At 39.0% G+C, this 19,797-nt stretch overlaps 1 protein-coding gene across 1 annotated transcript in view; it reads left to right on the top strand.

The window, feature by feature from the left end:
- Positions 1–19,797, top strand: part of SLC12A6 (solute carrier family 12 member 6) — a 147,678-nt gene that overhangs the window by 100,733 nt on the left and 27,148 nt on the right. The window contains 5 exon segments of the mRNA XM_009209868.3: positions 14,316–14,410; positions 16,113–16,244; positions 17,263–17,409; positions 18,789–18,843; positions 19,667–19,797. Of these exon segments, the coding sequence (XP_009208132.2) occupies positions 14,316–14,410; positions 16,113–16,244; positions 17,263–17,409; positions 18,789–18,843; positions 19,667–19,797 (560 nt within the window).

A 19,797-nucleotide genomic window follows, 5' to 3' on the forward strand; every position in this document is an offset into this window, starting at 1 on the left:
CCCTTAACTCGTTTATCCTAACAGACATTACTCCCTTCTCTGATTCTATTTTCTGTCCCCTCCTTTTCTGCTTCCCACCCGCCAACTTTTTTCCTGCGGTTTCTATTCCCAACTTGGTAAGTTTTAGGAAACTACTTCCATAATTGATTACTAAGACTCAGTTAAATTAAAAAGTAATTTTGCATGGTCTATGGTTAAAAAAAATCTAAGAACTAGAATTTTTTAAAGATAATTTGGAAAAGAAGGTATTATAATACCTGATAATATCTCTGACTTTGCAGCTAATTTTCCCTTTTTATTACTTTTCTTGGCCTTTTGATCACCTTTTTAATTATTGAAAGTACTTCATAAACAGCGTCTCCTCAAGCAGTCCTTAGAATTTGGTGTTCCAGTTCCTTATCTATGAAATAAGTTATGGAAATGAATTTACTTCCTCTGGGTATCACTTCTTTAAAGTAAGTGTGTAATTTGACAAGAATATCTCTCTTTTTTGAGACAGTGTCTCGCTCTGTCACCAGGCTGGAGTGTAGTGGTGCGATCTCAGCTCACTGCAATCTCCACCTCCCAAGTTCAAGCAGTTCTTCTGCCTCAGCCTCCCAAGTAGCTGGGATTACAAGCGTGTACCACCACGCCCAGCCAATTTTTGTATTTTTAGTAGAGATGGGGTTTCACCATGTTGGAACCAGGATGGTCTCCATCTCCTGACCTTGTGGTCCGCCTGCCTTGGACTCCCAAAGTGCTGGGATTACAGGCGTGAGCCACTGCGCCCGGCCTTGACAAGAATTTCACAAGACCTCAGGACTGATAAATTTTCAAAATATAAAAAGAAACATACTCTGATGAGGCATTCAGCTCAAACAAAAGTTATATATATACAAAGAAAGTAAAAGTATCTTCTCCTCTTACCACCTCACTTCCACCTCTTAAAAGTACTTGCTGTTGATAGTTTTTTGGGAATTCTAGAAATTTTTAATTATAAATTTTTAAATTATATATGACTATCTTTTCCTTTTTATATCAATGATGTTATAGTAAATGGACTGTTCTATTGTACAGACCACTTCTTTTTACTTAACATTTTACCTTGGACATCTTAGTACATAAAGATCTGCTTCATTCCTTTGTGATGGAAGAGTATTTCATTGTGCACCTGCACTATAATTTCATTCAGCCAGTTTCCTACTCATGAGCTTATGTCCGGGTGTGTTACTGTTGTAAGTTATGTTGCAATGAATATCTTATCCTTATATCCTGCAGTCTTTTTTTTTTTTTTTTGTGAGACCGAGTCTCGCTCTGTTGCCCAGGCTGGAGTGCAGTGGCACGATCTTGGCTCGCTGCAAGCCCCGCCTCCCAGGTTCACGCCATTCTCCTGCCTCAGCCTCCCGAGTAGCTGGGACTACGGGTGCCCACCACCACACCTGGCTGATTTTTTGTATTATCCTGCAGTCTTAATGCCAGTATATTTGTAGGGTAAATTCCTATCAGTGGAATTCCTTACTCAAAAGATATATACATTTTTTAAAAGATACACCAGCTTAAACTCTCACAAGTATGGAGTAATGCTTGACTCCCTATAATAATAATAAACAGATATTATTAATCTTAAAATAGTTTATTTAGCTAATAGGTAAAAATAGCATCTCTCGTTTTTTATTTATACTTCCTTCAGCATAAGTGCGGTTAAGTAATTTTTGGTATATTATTTAGTATGTTAACACTGTGTGTGTGTGTGTGTGTATGCTTTGATTTGAGGCTTATTTTGATCACTGCTGAACTTTTAGCTGTAATATGTGTAAAGCAGCTGTGGAAAAATAAGCTATCGAAAAGTCCAAAGTAGGGAAAGTAAAACCTTCAGAGGATTAGTTGAAGAAACTCGGATACTCCTTTTTTATTCTTTCTACATCAAAGACTTAGAATAGTCCTTGAGTTAATGAGAAGAGTTTATGAGACCATAGTCCTCATTCCTTTAGTGAGTTTATATGCTGAAACAGTACCTGACATCCTAGGCACTCAGTATATATTTGTTGAGTAAATGGTTTGACATAAAGATACAAATCTGATCACTAAGGTCCTGGCTGTGTGATGTTAGAGGTGGTCTTTTTTTTTTTTTTTTTTTTGAGACAGAGTCTTGATCTGTCGCCCAGGCTAAAGTGTGATGGCACCATCTTGGCTCACTGCAACTTCTGCCTCTCGGATTCAAGCAGTTCTCTGGCCTCAGCCTCCCGAGTAGCTGGGACTATAGGCGCACGTCACCATGCCCGGCTAATTTTCGTATTTTTAGTAGAGACAAGGTTTTACCATGTTGGTCAGGCTGGTCTCAAACTCCTGACCTCAGGTGATCCACCCACTGTGGCCTCTCAAAGTGCTGGGATTACAGGCATGAGCCACCACTCCTGGCTACTTTTTAATACTTTTATATTGGATAGTTTCTATACGTTGCTCAAAATTAGTCTTCTGTATATAAAAATTTTATATTTGGATCAGGAATTATTAAGCTTTCACTGAAAAATTTTGCCAGACTATGAAAAGAACATCTTTCCTCTAAACTATGAAAGTGCTTCTGTCCCTGATACATACATGACAGGCAGAGATGTTTGAGAATAGTTCATTATCATCAGGAAGACATGTACAATGGAGGCAGCTTAGCTAATGAAGTGGACAGTCAAAAGTTGATACAGTTCCAGTATTACTAAGCTGGATTTTGTTCCCAGCTAACCACCTGCAGTAAAGGATACCTGGGGAACTATAGGTAAAAAGAAGTAACTTTGATTGTGAAGGAAGAGTTATCTTAGTCATTATAAGCCAAAAAATTCTAATAGTATTTGCAAAGAGACTACTTCAAACATTCATCTCATTTGGCAGCCTACAGTTGCATTCAAGTTTTGGCCAACCTGAGGATTTATCCAGTCTTCTAGCCAAATTATCAGGTATGTCCATCCTGCCAGCCTGAGTTCTCTCTCCTAGATTCACGGGGTCAGATCTTATTTTCCTTTTTTCTCATGCTCTGAAGAACTATCATCTTCTGTCTTAAGTATCTGTGTTTTAGCTATAGCCTCAAAATCTTTAAAAGTCTGGTTTATTAAAAGATATTCATGAGTTTGCAAAAGAGTGAAAGGTTTTTTTGTTGTATTTTCTAACCATCTCATAAGTTACTCAGAAAAGACATTATAAGCTTGAATGAAAATCTTCCGGCTGGGTGCAGTGGTTCACCATGCCTATAATCCCAGCACTTTTGGGAGGCCAAGGCAAGTGGATCGCAAGGTCAGGAGTTCGAGACCAGCCTGGCCAAGATGGTGAAACCCCGTCTCTACTAAAAATAAAAAAAATTGGCTGGGCATGGTGGTGGGTGCCTGTAATCCCAGCTACTTAGGAGGCTTAGGCAGGAGAATCGCTTGAACCAGGAGGTGGAGGTTGCAGTGAGCCGAGATCGCACCACTGCACTCCAGCCTGGGCGGCAGAGTGAGACTCTTGTCTCAAACAAAAAAAAAAAAAAAAAGAAAAAAGAAAAGAAAATCTTCCCAGCTCTCCCTAAAAACCTTGTTTAGGTTAACTTGGCCTGGTAGGTGAAAAACTGGTTCAGTTGCCTTGCCTGCTTAATTGAATTTGTAATAACATCTTTCAGACCTTTGCTGTTGAATTGGATATATAAAAGCCCTTTCCAGTCCTTCTAAATGTTTTTACTGTCAACAAGGCACAGTTATTTTAATGTATCTACTGTTCCCACGGACTCATCAAGTATCTTGCAAAACTCAAGATCAGGCTGAGGAGATATATGGGAGGGTGAAACTGCTATTGTAATAATGAATCAAGCTGTACACCTGTGATTGGTGAACTTTTCCGTGTGTGTGTGTGTGTGTGTGTGTGTGTGTGTGTGTGTGTAGCTTTCCACTTAAAAATTTTTTTAGAAAGCTAGCAAGCAAACGAGCCATGGGTCCTGGCATTATTAAAAGTTTTATCAGGCATCCAAGGAAAATTAATTCCAGTCTTCTGCAGTCAGTCTCTCATAAGGAATAGAAAACCAAGTAACCACTACCTCAGTTTTGAGGCTTTTGCAACCTTGATAACCAAAACTTAAGAATGGCAATATGAGATTTAAAAAAAAGTATAGGCCAACCTTACTTAGGAATGTATCTACAATCCTGAACAAAATATTTGCAATCTGAATCAAGCAACGTATTTTTTTAAATTACCCCCATCCTCAAGTTGAGTTTCTGCTAGATATCCATGGTTGGTTTAATGTTGAAAGTTAATTTATGTAATTCATTATATTAACAAATTAAAATAAAAATATCGTATAATAATCTTAATAGATGTTGAAAAAGCATTTGATTTCAAACATACCTTATACGGTTTGGCTGTGTCCCCACCCAAATCTCATCTTGACGTGTAATTCCCATAATCCCCACGTTTTGTGAGAGGTAACTGGATCATGGGGGCGATTTCCTCTATGTTGTTCTTATGATTGTGAGTGAGTCTCACAAGAGCTGATGGTTTTATAAGCATCACACATTTCCCCTCCTTGTACTCATTCTCTCTCCTGCCGCCCTTTGAAGAGGGGCCTTCCACCATGATTATAAGTTTCCCGAGGATTCCCCAGCCATGCTGAACTTTGAGTCAGTTAAACCTCTTTTCTCTCTCTTTTTTTTTGTTTTCGTTTTTTGTTTTGTTTTTTGAGACAGAGTCTTGCTCTGTCACCCAGACTGGAGTAAAGTGGCATGATCTCGGCGTACTGCAACCGCAGTCTCCCAGGTTCAAGTGATTTTCCTTCCTCAGCCTCCCAAGTAACTGGGATTACAGGCACCCACCACCACACCTGCCTAATTTTTGTATTTTCAGTGGAGATGGGGTTTCCCCATGTTGGCCAGTCTAGTCTCAAACTCTGAGCCTCAAGTGATCCACCTGCCTCATCCTCCCAAAGTGCTGGGATTAGAGGTGTGAGCCACTGTGCTCAGCCAAACCTCTTTTCTTTATAAATTACCCAGTTTCGGGTATCTCTTCATAGCAGCATGAGAAAGGACTAATACAGTAAAAACCCAATATTTAAGTTTATGAATTCATAATGTTAATTTAAAAAACTAGCCAGGCACAATGCTTCATGTCTGTAGTCCCAGCACTCAGGAGGCTGAGGAGGGAGGTAGGAGGATTGCTTGAGACCAGGGGTTCAAGAGGAGACTGGGCAACATTGCAAGAACTCATCTCTACAAAGAAGCAAAAAATAATTAACTAGGCATAGTGGCACACACCTATAGTCCTAGCTACTCTGGAGGCTACAGTAAGCTGTGATGGTGCCACTGCACTCCTCCAGCCTGGGCAACAGAGTGATACCCTGTCTCTAAAACAAAACAAAACAAAACCCACAACTAATTGGTCACCGTTGGAGCATTTAGTGAACCAATTATTCTGAGAACCAGTCAGTAAAGGGAAAGAATTATTTGTCCTGTTTTTAACTGAACCACTTGGTAATCAAATAGTAGATTAAAGGAAATGTCTCTTTATATAGAGGTATTCCAGCTAATAAATGAAGGAACAGTAATAGAATGAGAATATTACCATTTAGTAACCTCTCATAAATTAATGGAGCTAGGCATTACTCATCAACAATTGCTAATATCTCAAAAGGAAAGACAACCAGATGACAGTGACGTGTACCTCCTGGCAGATCATAAAACCACTGTGAAGCAGTTTTCCTCCCTACCCTCCTAGAAGTACTGAATGTGATTAAGCTTTTAGATTCAACTACCAATTTATAGGAATTACAAAAAAAAAAAAAAAAAAAGAACATGTTAAACAGCATCACACGGATGCCATCATCAAAACCCAGATCATCACAAACTCTCCAGGACAAATGACATGGTTTCCTTAACAGATCAATGGCAAGACAAAGTATAAAATCAAAAACATAGCATTTGGGATAACCTTTCAGGTTTTTCAGATTCACATACTCACATAGTACAAACCCAAACCTGTGCCAAGGGAAATTAAGTACACTTACTGCTCTCTTGCCTAGCTCAGACCAGCAAAGGCCATTTGGCAAGATTAGGAAGCTAAAGGAGAAACTTGAGATTTATCTGGGGCCCAAATTATAGTATAAGTGGTAATTGACAAATGCAACATTATGGAAGTAATAACATCACAACAAGAAAGTGTTTATAAATAGTAAGACCTTTGGTTTACCTTTTTTCTGTTTACAAAAAAAAGTATGCCATAAAAAACAGAAATCTGAAATCTTTAGTAGAACCATCCTATCAGTTTTCATTTGAATTATGCAGTGAAACACCAGTAAGTTTCCCAAAAATATCAGCATTATTTAGATAGTAAAATGAGAAAAAAGAAGCATAATAGTGTCTGGGCATGGTGGCTCATGCCTGTAATCCCAGCAGTTGGGGAGGCTGAAGCGGGTGGATCACCTGAGGTCAGGAGTCCGAGACCAGCCTGGCCAACATGGCAAAACTGAAAATGCAAAAAAAATTGGTCTACTAAAAATACAAAAAAATTAGCCAGGCATGGTGGCAGGTGCCTGTAATTCCAGCTACTCAGGAGGCTGAGGTAGGAGAATTGCTTGAACCCGGGAGGCGGAGGTCATAGTGTACTGAGATTGTGCCACTGCACTGCAGCCTGGGTGACAGAGCAAGACCCTGTCTCAAAAAAAAAAAAGAAACATAATAGTAATCTGATAGGTGATGTAATGCAAACCATTACTGAGGCCAGTCTCAGTGGGGATCCTTCAAAGGACTCATCTTAGGATTCTGAATAATCCTAAAAGAGCCCTGGAATATGGATTTGGTTCTTAGTTCCTGCAGAGTAAAGATTGTTTGCTATTCAGAAACTAGAAGTTCCATTCCATCTGGTATTTCCTGGGGTCACAAGAGTGACCTAAAGTTTTGAAGGCTGAACTCTAAAGCAGCATGGTTTGCCACCAGGATATTCAAGCCAAAAATTAATCCATGCCTTTCAATATAACCACTTCTAATTTCATGCCTTTTGGTATAACCACACTTGATGAAAGCTTCATTTCTTCCCTTGGAAAGCCTTGACCGTTCATGACTGTTCCACAAGCCATGATTGACCAGGAACTCTATGGGAGCCTCCCATTGCACAACACTACCACAAGTAGACCATGAGTAGGACGATATTGGAGGCATCATTGGTCTCATAAAATGTAGACAAAAATATCCAGGGATATTCTACCTTTCTAAAAAAGGTAAGCAAGCAAATGGAGGGTGGGCCAGAAACAGCCAGGATCCAGACTGTCTGATGATAATAATAAATCAAATTGTCATAAAAGTTGTGGTGATTTCACCTGAAACTTGAGACTAGAGAGGTCCAAACATAGAGGTGCCAGGGATGCAGCAAGGGGAGCCAGAGCTGCTAGGAAGTGGCTTGGACAGCAGGTAGCAGAATGGAACAGGATTGTCTCATGCCAGATTTTTATAAAAGCATCATTGTTATTGAATAGCAGAGAGGTAGTATGTTGAACTCTTACTCCCATAACCCTCAAGAGAAATGACATGGTCCTGAGACTGGGATACAAAATTCTATTAAATGTTTAAATCAGTAAAGGATGTAGTTAGGAAGAGGAGCAAACTCCTCAGGAATAAAAGACTGTTTAAAGAGAAGGAAAATAAATGGAACTTACAGAAAAGAAAAGAAAAAAAGAAAGAAAGATAGATAGATATAAAAAAGTTGAAACAGTAGCTTAGTAATAGGTAAAGAGTGTAAACAAAAAAAACTACACCTAGATACATCTTAATGAAACTGCAGAATATCTAAGAAAAGATCTTGTAAGCAGCCACAAAGGACAGTTCATCAAAGGAACAACAGAATGACAGAAGAATTCTCAATACCAAAACACAAAGCCACAAACACAAGCCAGAAAACAAAAATATACACAAAAATTTTGTAGAGACAGGGTCTCACAATGTTGCTCATGCTAGTCTCACTCAAACTCCTGCCCTCAAGCAGTCCTCCTGCCGTGGCCTCCCAAAGTACTGAGATTACAGGAGAGAGCCACTGCGCCCAGCCTGGAGACATCTCTGACAGTCACTGCTGGAGGTGCTACTGGCATCTAATGAGTAGAGGCCAGGGATGCTCTTAAACATTCTACAGTGCCCAGGACAGTCCTCCACAATAAGTAATTATTTGCTGCAAAATTCCATAGTGCTGAGTTTGAGAAACCTAAAGGAATTCTAAGGAATATACCTCAAGAAAGAATAAAATGATCCTAGAAGACTAGTTGTCTGAAATGTAAGAAAGAGTAGTGAATACATGAACTAGTAAACTTGTACATCAACCCAAATCAGTGTTGTCTCTATAAAACAACTCTAATATCTTATTTATGGAGGGTTTTTTTTTTTTTTTTTTTTTTAAAGAGACTACTAGAAACGTTGGACACCAATATTAGGTAAGTCAGGAGGAGAAAGTTGGAATTGAAGTATTAGAAAGTCTTTGTGTTGTTCAGGAGGATGTCAAGCAATTGTTTAAACTTACTTAAAAATTTAAGTAAAATATGTAGTAAAATTTCAAGGGTCTTTGCTAAAAGAACAGAAATAGAGGATGGAAACTAGAGGGGAAAATGGCATTAGGGAAAAACAAACCAGAAAACAAAGAGTGGGAGAGACAGAGACAGAGGATGAGAATGAATCATAGAGAAAGAACAAGTAAAAAGATGTTAGAACCCTGTCTGAATATATTAATCACTAAGGTTGATGGGCTGAACTTGGCAGTTCAAAAGACAGATTGTCAGACTTTAGAAAATCCAACCCAAACAAATAGATGATAAACTGTGGTGTTTAAAATGCCAGTAAATTTGGAGGTAATTTGGTAAGCAAAATAATAATAACTAAACAATAGATGTGTGTTTAAAATTGTTGTGCCAGCCAGGCCCAGTGACTCACGCCTGTAATCCCAGCACTTTGGGAGGCTGAGGCAGGCCGATGGCTTGAGCCCAGGAATACGAAGCAACATGGCAAACCCTCATCTCTACAAAAAAAATCCAAAACTTTGCTATTGATGGTGGCATGAGCCTGTAGTCCTAGCTACTTGGGAGGCTGAGGTGGGAGGATCTCTTGGGCCCAGGAGGTCAAGGCTGCAGTGAGCCGTGATCGCACCACTGTACTCCAGACTGGGCGTAAGAGTGAGACCCTGTCTCAAAAGCTAATAATAATGATAAATAAAATTGTCATACCTTCCTGGTGGATTAAACCTTTTGTTATTATGTGGGTACCTTCTAATTCCTAATAAAATTTTTCTCTTACAGATTTATCTGATATTAATAAAATTATATCAGCTTTCTTTTGGTTAGTATTTGCTTGATGTATCTCTTTCCTTAATGTTTTCTTGATGTTCAGCTTTTGTATGCCCTTATATCTCTTATGAATAGTATATGTCTAGATTTTATTGTTTAATCCAGTCTCTTTGTCTTAGTCTATTTATATTACTGGTATTACTGATATACTTGGACCATTGTGCCATCCTAAATTATTTGTCCCACTTTTTCTGCTTCTTTATAATCTCTTCTTTAAAGAAAAAAAAAAGTTATCTATATTACCCCTGCTTCCCAAATGAACATTTGCACACTCTCACATTACTCTCTCCTTTGCCCCAACCACATCATGTTGTTTCAATCAGAAAAGGAGGGACTATTCAATAAATGGATTTGGAAGAACTATCCATTAACTAACTTATGTGGTCTGGATCCTTTCTATCTTTCTAAATATGCTCTCCTTTCCTCACTCACCTTTAGCTATATTGTCCTTTCTGCTTTATGAATTCACTAAAATTGTTTCTGCTTTAGGATCTTTTAAAATTGCTATATTCCCTCTGCCTGAAATGTAGGCTTTTCCTTACTGTCCTATGCCAGGAGTGTGCTGCAGCCAGCTCATATCAGCTCACAAGAGCCAGTTATGCGAATCTCTTCCCAAAACCAGGTTCATCGTTTTCACATTAGTAGTTTGAAAATGGCCATGCGTGAGTATTTATACCACAGAAATTGTCAAAGTACTGTAAGTCAGGGGTTTGTTTTAACTCTTTAGAGGCTGCTTATCAGCACACCAATGATCTTATATGAAGTCATCATTCCCCTCCCTAGTCATAGTCTCTCCCAGTACATATTTGATTTTCATCCTTGAACTTATCACTCCTTGAAATTCTTTTTGGGTTTTTTGTTTGTTTTTATTTTGTCTTGTTTTTTTATTGCTGCTGCTGTTGTTTTTACTTACTTTCTGTCTTCTGTAACTTCAGTATATGCACAGTGAAGGCAGGGTCTTTAACTGCCATGTCCACTGCTATACCCCTAGGACCCAGAACAGTACCTAGTACATCCTAGGAGTTTAATAAATATTAGTTGAATAAATGAAGTACTCAAAAGTGGTAATAATTTTAAGCTGTACTCTTTAGAATTTTCTGGAGCTATTAGGAAGAGGAAAATAATTACATTTTTCTTTCTTTTTATAACTTTTTGTTACTGAAAATATCAAAGGTACACAAAAGTAGAATAGCATAATGAACTTTTCTGAATGCATCACCCATCTTCATCAGTGTTACAAATCTGTTTTCAAGATCCTACCTAATTTTTCCCTAAATTGTTTTAAAGAAAATTCCAGACATCATATGATTTTACTTGCCCTTTTAAAAAAAATAAGTGATATATTTTCGCTTATTTTTTGTTTTAAAAATGCCTTTTTACCTTTGATTTGTTGAGTCAGGATCCTAACAATGTTCATTTGCAACTAGTTGATATGTTTTTTAAGTCTCTTTTATCTATAAAAGTTCACCTTTTAAGTTTATGCTATTTATTTGCTGAAGAAGTCAGATCATCTCGTAAAATTTCTTATATTCTGAATTTGGTGATTAGATCCTTCTAATGTTTAACATGTTCCTCCTTTGTGTTTTCTTTGAACTGATAGATTTCGAAGCTTGATTAGATTCAATTTCCATTCTTTTGGCAAGAATACATCGTAGCTTGTACAGTGTATTTTTCATTGTATTATAGGAGATTGTGTTGTCCTACCTTCAGAGATGTTAAGGCTGATTAGCAGGCTCCAGATCACCCTCATCCATCCATTGTAAAGTTCTGCCTCAGCCTTTCACCTAATGGTTTTAACAACCATTGATGATCGTTGCCTAAATCCGTTATTTCATTAGTGATTTTTTTTCTATCATTCCATCTATCATTAATAAGCTAAAGTGCTTCTATAAGGAAGAAATTTTCTTTTAATTATTGGTTACCCTGAAATACAGTTGGTGCAAGAAAGGCAAGATGATTGCTTCTTTCCATTTATTTTTTTCTATTTATTAATGTTATTTTTCAGAGGCATGTGTTGTTTCCTTAACCCTGCAAAGGTGACTACTTTTTCGGAATATCATTTTGAGTATTTCATAAATTTGCATTTTAATCCATCACATTATTTTTAATGTTTATATTATTCCATTTTGGGGCATTGGGAACCCCTTCAGTTTAGCTCTGTGCCCTTTGACGTGACCCAGTAATTTTAATAGTTTATTGGCTGTTTCTCAAGTCCATCCTTATACATGTAAGCTTATAGGGTTTTTAATTCTTTAATTTTTATATTGGTATTGATTTCCCCAGTATTGAAAATCTTAGTTTTTAATAGCATTTATTTTTTTAAAAATTTTTCTCTTCTCTCCTGCCAGACTCTGTAATTATATAACTTTTGCATAATAATGAAACAAAGTTAAGGAAGTGCTCAAATAAAACAAAGTTTGCTGTCTTATAGACCTGGTCTCTTTTTTTTCCTCATGGCTCTTTCACCAAAGTTTTGTCAGATGCCTCTTTTAACATTAAAAAAAAATGTAGAAGGGTTTGTACAAAACTGTAGTTAAATGACATAATTTTTTTCTTTTTTCAACTTTTTTGCCCCCTGAGACAGGGTCTCACCCTGTTACCCAGGCTGGAGTGCAGTGGATCAGTCACAGCTCATTTGCAGTCTTGAACTCCTGGGCTCAAGATATCTTCCTGCCTGAATAGCTGGAACTATAAGTACGCACCACCATGCCCTGCTAATTTTTTAAATTTTTTTGTAGCAGCAGGGTCTCAATGTTGCCCAGGCTGGTCCGGAACTCCTGGGCTCTAGCAGTCCTCCCACCTGGGCCTCCCAAAGTTCTAGGATTATAGGCATGAGTCGCCATGCCTGCCCTATTTTTTTTCAACTTTTATTTTGGATTTAGAGGGTACATGTACAGGTTTGTTACCTGTGTATATTGCATGATGCTGAGGATTGGGATATAGGTAATCCTTTCACCCATGTAGGAAGCATAGTAACACAGGATTTTTCTTGGCTACTTTGCCAGCCAGAGACCTCCAGCCAGCAACATCCATGCCCAGGCTTTTCTCAGGCCCGAGCTCACCAGAAGAGATGCCCCGTCTATTCAGCCTGCTGGGCTGTGCCTGGCTTGCACTCCAGTGCAGATCCTGCAGCCATTGCAACTGTACACTCAGCCCCTGGTAGGAGGGGGTGAGTGAGCGAGCGAGTGCAGTGTCCAGCTGGCTGCTCCAAGTAGTGAGGCAGAAGCGGGCTGTATGTGGGGCTTGCTGCTGGACCAGGCATGTCACACTGAGGGGAACATGGTAGCGCCCAAACTGGTGTCCGCAACCCTGAAACCTCAGGGGGAGTGTTACAGTGTGCTGATAGCTCTTTTAGTCCCACCATCTGCAGCCTGATGGATGGCTGTATGTTAACAGCTCTGTCAATCCTGTCGCCCCTGCTCCGGCCTGCTGCTGCTTCCTGTCGTGTGGGGTAGCTGCCCTCCACTGGTGGAGTGTGGAAGGCCACAGTATTACAGCCTTCTTTGTACCTGTGTTTGGTGGGTCCTGAGTTCTTGTCCCACATCCAAGAAGAATGAGGTTGTACTGATGATCAAAGGGTGAGGAGGGTGGAGAAGAATTTTACTGAATGATGAGAAACAGTTCTCAGCCGAGAGGGCACGTGAGGGTGGTCTCTTGTCTTTCACTGGGGCTGGGGCTGGGGCCTTTATGGGCTCAGAATGGGGCAGTGCATGCTGATTGGTTTGTGAGTATGCAAAAAAAAAAAAAAAACGCACTAAAAGGCACTACTGAAAGGTGGGCATGACAGTGTAAAAAAACCAATTAGGGAAGGGTAGAGATACGTAAAATAGGCGAAGGGTGGGGAATCAATCAGAGGAAAGTATGCCGAACAGGAAGAGAGGTTCTCAATCCAGTCTATGGATTTATCCAGGACTTGTAGCTAGCCTTTAAACTGTCTTTGGCTTGAAGGTTGGGTTTCAGTTGTATGTAATGATCATACAAGTGCATGTGTCTTTCTGGTAGAATGATTTATTTTCCTTTGGGTATATACCCATTAATAGGATTGCTGAGTGGAATGGTAGTTCTGAGTTCTTTGAGAAATCTCCAAATTGCTTTCCACAGTGGCTGTTTTACATTCCCCACCGGCAGTGTATAAGCGTTTCTTTTTCTCCACAACCTCACCAACATCTGTTATTTTTGATTTTTTAATAATTGCTATTCTGACTGGTATGAAATGCTCATCACTGAAATCATCAGAGAAATGCAAATCAAAACTTCATATAATTTATAAAAAGGTCAGACAGCTGTGGAGGCAGAGAACTTTTACTGTCATTATCAGCAGCAATAGTGTGTAAAGGAGACTACATCTAACACAGTATTATACCCTGAGTATATACTCAATATTTTTTTTTCTCCTAAACTTAGGTGATTTTAAGAATAGAGTCTCGGCTGGGTGCAAGTGGTTCACGCCTGTAATCCCAGCACTTTGGGAGGCTGAGGTGGGCGGATAACTTGAGGCCAGGAATTCGAGACCAGCCTGACCAATGTGGTGAAACCCCATCTCTTTTAAAAATACAAAAAATCAGTTGGGCGTGGTGGTATGCACCTGTAATCCCAGCTACTTGGAGGCTAAGACAGGAGAATCTCTCGAACCAGGGAGGCAGAGGTTGCAGTGAGCTGAGATTGTGCCACTGTACTCCAGTCTGGGCGACAAAACGAGGCTCCATCTCGGAAAAAAAGAAAGAGTAGAGTCTTCATGGGCTGGAATTCCAAAAGAGTAGTGTCTCTAGGGGTCTTTATTCTTGTTCAGGAAAGGAATGACCCATGTTTACTCCTTAGAGTTTTATTTTTGTTCCTGCTGGAGAGGGGGCCATATTCTCCAAGCAGTACTGGTTGGATTCTCTCTAAGATTAAATTTGAATATGAAAATAGGTTATATTAATACTGAAGCAACATAAACTAATCTGGTGCTGATGTTTCTTCATCAGAAACCAGTGAGAAACTAACTTGGTCTGCTTTTTTTTTTCCCCAGACGATGGACATAAAAAAGCTCGAAACGCTTATCTCAATAATTCCAATTATGAAGAAGGAGATGAATATTTTGATAAAAATTTGGCACTCTTTGAGGTAATATTTTGGAGAAAACTATGGACTGAGACTTTAGAAACAGAGATCTCATGATAGCCATATTTTACCCCATTTGGTTTTAAAATTTTACAAGCTGTATAATTTAATGTTAAAAGAAAATATCATGATTATTGTAACTTGTAGTAAATTTTGTCTGTGTAATCTAATTATAGTGAGTAACTATTAAATCAAATTGTTATGTAGTAAGGAAGAGGAGTTTGACTTCTTGGACATATCGATTACCTTGCAATCTAATTCAATTGTGATTTAATTGTTTTTATTAGAATAATCTTTCTTCTAAGTATAAATCAGTGTATTTCTCCACCCTTTGTCTGGAAAGACTATTATTTGCCTTAGAACTAACTAAACAAAAATCACTGTGGGAAGCAGGCTTCCAGATTGCAGGACTTGTATGTCTTTTTTTTAATTGTCAAATAATAATTGTATATATTTATGGATTACAATGTGATATTTCAATATTTGTATACATTGTGGAATAATTAAATCAAGCTAATTAGCATATCTATCACCTTGTATACTTATTTTTGTGATGAAAATATTTGAATTTTACTTTCTTAGCAATTTTGAAATATACAATATGTTAACTATAGTCGCTATGCTATGTGCAATAGATCTCAAAAACTTATTTCTCCTGCCTAACTGAAACTTTGTATCCTGTGACTAACCTTTCCCCCTTCCCCTATGTACACCCCAAGCATCTGGTAACCACCATTCTATTACTAGGAGTTCTACTTTTTAGATCCTACATGTAAGTGAGATCATGTGCTATTTATCTTTCTGTGCCTGGCTTATTTCACTTAACATAATGAAGAGGACCTGTATATCTTATCTGAATAAGACAACATGGACTCTGTGGCCAGGCTCCATAAGCTGTGGCTACGTTGTTGAAAGGAGCCTGGTTGATTTCAGCACTACCTTTTTCTGGCTTTCGACAATGATGCAAGTGCCACTTCTCTCAATGTACCTTTTTTTTTAGTTTGTTTTTGAGGCAGGGTCTTGCTGTGTCACCCAGGCTGGAGTGCAGTGGTACGATCACAGCTCGACCTCCTGGGCTCAAGGGAGCCGCCTACCTCAGCCTCCCTAGTAGCTGGGACTGCAGGCACATGTCACCACACCTGACTGATTTTTAAATTTTTTTCAGAGACAGGGTCTTACTCTGTTGGCCAGGCTGGTCTTGAATGCCTGGGCTCAAGAGATCCTTCTGCCTTGCCCTCCCAAAGCATTAGGATAGCAGGTGTGAGCCACCATGCCTTTCAATGTACCTTTCTTTCTTTTTTTTTTTTTTGAGCTGGAGTCTCACTCTGTTGCCCAGGCTGGAGTGCAGTTGCACAGTCTCGGCTCACTGCAAGCTCTGCCTCCTGGGTTCAAGCCGATTCTCCTGCCTCAGCCTCCCGTGTAGCTGGGATTACAGGCACGTGCCACCACACCCAGCTGATTTTTGCATTTTTAGTAGAGACGGGGTTTCACCATCTTGGCCAGGCCGGTCTCGAACTCCCAGTCTCAGGTGATCCAGCCACCTTGACCTCCCAAAGTGCTGGGATTACAGGCGTGAGCCACTGCACCTGGCCTACCTGTGAAATATTTTTTCATTTGATTTGAAGTTTTCTGGTAGCAAGATTATTTTGATGCTTATGTTCAGTGTTGTTTGTCGCTCATTTCTTCCGTGTCACTGGCTTTATAGGAAGAAATGGACACCAGACCGAAGGTGTCCTCTCTCCTCAGCCGCATGGCCAATTACACTAATCTGACTCAAGGAGCAAAGGAACATGAAGAGGCAGAAAACATCACTGAAGGGAAAAAGAAGCCCACCAAGGTGAGGCCTCAGAAGAACAAAGAATACATAAAAAGCGCCCTGTGTATAAGAAAAAAGGAAATACCTAAGGCACCATTCTGTGTTCAGCAGCTATTTATTAAATGCTTGATAGGTGCCTGGAACTGTTCTGGGCACCAGGGTCATAGCACAAACAAAACATACCATGTAGTCTAAATTCTAATGTGAGGATACCGTCCTCAAGCTGTTTTAACTGCCAAAATACATAACATATTAAGTGTTGATAAATGCCCTAGCAAAAAATTAAGCAGAGTAAAGAGACTGAAATTGGCATGGGAGCCAGAGTGGAGGGCGTTGCTACTTACATAGGTTGGACAGGGAAAGCCTTTCTGACAAGGTGATATTTGAGGAGAGGTCTAGCTGATGTGAGGGAGTGAGCTATGTGGGAAAAGAGCATTCAGGAAGAGGGAATAGCTTTTCAAGAGAAGAGTGTCCATACCCATCTGCTGATGCCATCTGTCTGTTGTGAAGTTGTTGGGTTTTTTAAAGACCAAACATCAGTTTGTCTCAAAATGAAAATATAAGACATTCAGTTTACCATTCTGGTTGTTCAGCTCTTTGAAAAAGGGATAAAACAGCCTTCAGATCTTCATTTTACCATCTATTTTATTTACCAACTACTGTGAAGAATTTATGCCAAATTCTGAAGACATTCCATCAAGTCCTTATTGTTTTTAAATGAAAAAAGCCAACAGCTTTGAAAAACAAAATTTTAAATTGTGGGTGTGCGTAAAAGTTTATTCGTGGCCAGATGCCTATGTACACTAAAAACATGCGGGAACCTTTGTAAAGTTAAAATGTATAGCTTTAGGAATAATAAAAGTATGGTGATAAACGCTTGAAAGATGGAGATTTTATATGTGTCCTTTTGAAGATATTGATTAAACTTACAATCTCTGCTTGGAGATTAATATGGTAGTTAGGGAACAAGTTATATAAAAGAATAAAAACCTCTCCTTAGGATAACTGTTTAATTTTTTGTCAATGTCTTTCTTTCTAGACCCCCCAAATGGGTACCTTCATGGGTGTCTACCTCCCGTGTCTACAAAATATTTTTGGAGTGATCCTTTTTTTACGCCTTACATGGGTGGTGGGCACAGCTGGAGTTCTTCAGGCTTTTGCAATTGTCCTTATCTGCTGCTGCTGTGTAAGTACCACACTGGCTCCTGGAGATCACCTGAATGTTGCAAGTTCTCAAGAGTAGATGCACACGACCTCTTTGGGAATAAAACAAAGAATACTTAGGGAAGGACTCATGATCTCAACAGAAGAAATTATTCTGATATTAAAATCTAAAGGATTTTCAGTTATTCAGTGCCTATTCGTCACTGCTTGCTATCTATTATATTATGTACTAGAAATTAGGAAGCAAGACTTCAACTGGAAATGGAAAATAAAGTTCCTGTCTTCAAAGAATTCAGAATCCAAACTGTTTGAGCTTGATAGCACCAAAGCTGTGACAGAAAATGTGTTAGAAAACGTGATGTGCTACTCCAGTATATATTAAGAAACAAGACAGGTTATGGGGGATGTGAGGGGTATTTGGGTTTTTTTTTATTTGGTTTTGAAGTTTCTTCCCTTATCCCTTCCTTAGAAATTCAGATGTTCTTTCCAGGTCTTCTCTCTACTGAGAACATTTTTATCTTCCTTTAAGTTAAACTTCTCCTAATTATGTATCCCAGCCACACCTATGAATTTTATAGGTTTCTACTCTCCTCTTTTATCACTGTGACCTTTTTATCCTACCTGTATATTATCCCCAGCTGATGAGCATACAGCTGATGAGCAAAACAGGTTAAGCAGGCACAGTTCATATTTTTATTAACTTAAAATTAATGGTACCACCTTTTTTTAGTTTCTCAGGCTTAAAACCTCAAGGCTGTGTTTGGCTTCTTAATTGCTTTTCACATCTAATCAGCTACCAACGCTAATCTATTCTCTGAAATCTTTTACACTCAGCCCTTTTTATTCACACTAACACCACTATAGTTTTTACCTCTCACTGAACTACTATGGTAGCCTGCTAACCAGTCACTCTGCCTCCAGCTCCTCCTATCTGCAGTTCATTCTATACTCTGCTACCAGGTAATATTTTTAAAATGCAGTTCCTGTGTGCCTAGAAGCCTTCAGTGATTCCCTTTCTTACTGAACATTGTTCTTGATATTGTATTTAGTCTTTAGTCAGGTTCTAACCTATTTTCTGAGTTATTTCTCTAGTTCTTCCTTTTGAGTATACTATGCTCTATTTCCTGTGTAACTAGGAAATCCAGAGTGAGATTAGCAGTTCTTAATAGCACCTGACCTACTAATATGGGAGCATTTTGACAGAATCCTCCAGATACTAGTGGTATGACTAGTGCAATGAATTAGACCGTATCATCTTATTTCCATACCATTAGGTATGACTGTCCATAAAAGTAGGTAGGGTTAAATGTTTGCCAAGTGCTCTTGGAACACAGAGGGAGAAGTAGTACAGAAATGTCATCTTTACACAGTAACAATCTTCTCCTTTCCCTTTCTCTGCAGACAATGTTGACTGCTATTTCCATGAGTGCCATTGCCACTAATGGAGTGGTGCCAGGTTAGTAGGTCAAGGTTGTATTTCAGGATTTATGAGTGTTGACTCTATGTTTATGCTATAAAGCTAGAGGTGCAAACTTCTGAAGAACAGAATACTATTTAGTCTGTTCTGTGCTACAACAGAGTAATGGTCTATAGGACATAGACATGATACTACTTGACTTTAAGATGCTGTCTTTAAAATCTCTTTATTTTTTAAACTAGAATACATTAATTCTTAGCTTTTATTAGTTAGAAAATATATATATATATTTTACAGACAAAGTCTCACTCTGTCACCCAGGCTGGAGTGCAGTGACATGATCATAACTCACATAGCCTCCAGCTCCTGGGCTCAAGCTACTTTCCCACTTCAGCCTCCTGAGTAGCTGGAACTAGTGTATACCACTATGCCTGGCTATTTTTTTTTTGTTTAATTTTTTTGTAGAGGTGACATCTCACTATGTTACCCCAGTTTAGTCTCAAACTCCTGGCCTCAAGCAGTCCCCTCACCTCATCCTCCCAAAGTGCTACCATTGGAGACATGAACCTCCACACCCGGCCAGAATATATTTTATTGGGCTGTCTCGTGTCATAGTAAATAAAGTAATGCTGGCAAGCTGTATTGCATCATATGGCTCATTACATTAGATGTGCAGTATATCCTGCAGTAACACTTTCACCTTTTACTTCCCACTAGCAAATCTTTTTATCACATTCAGGGTTTGCGGAAGCCTGAAACATTTAACCTTCATGTATGTATTTTTTTCTTATTTCTATTTTATTCATATTCCTCTTACTAATACACACTCTTTCTCCTATTCACCTTCTGTTTTGTCTTTTAGCTGGGGGCTCATACTTTATGATTTCCCGGGCACTGGGCCCAGAGTTTGGTGGGGCTGTTGGCCTCTGCTTTTATCTTGGTACCACATTTGCAGCAGCCATGTACATCCTTGGTGCCATTGAAATCTTTCTG

Source organism: Papio anubis, chromosome 7, assembly GCF_008728515.1.
Source record: "Papio anubis isolate 15944 chromosome 7, Panubis1.0, whole genome shotgun sequence".
Classification (NCBI taxonomy): Eukaryota; Metazoa; Chordata; class Mammalia; order Primates; family Cercopithecidae; genus Papio; species Papio anubis.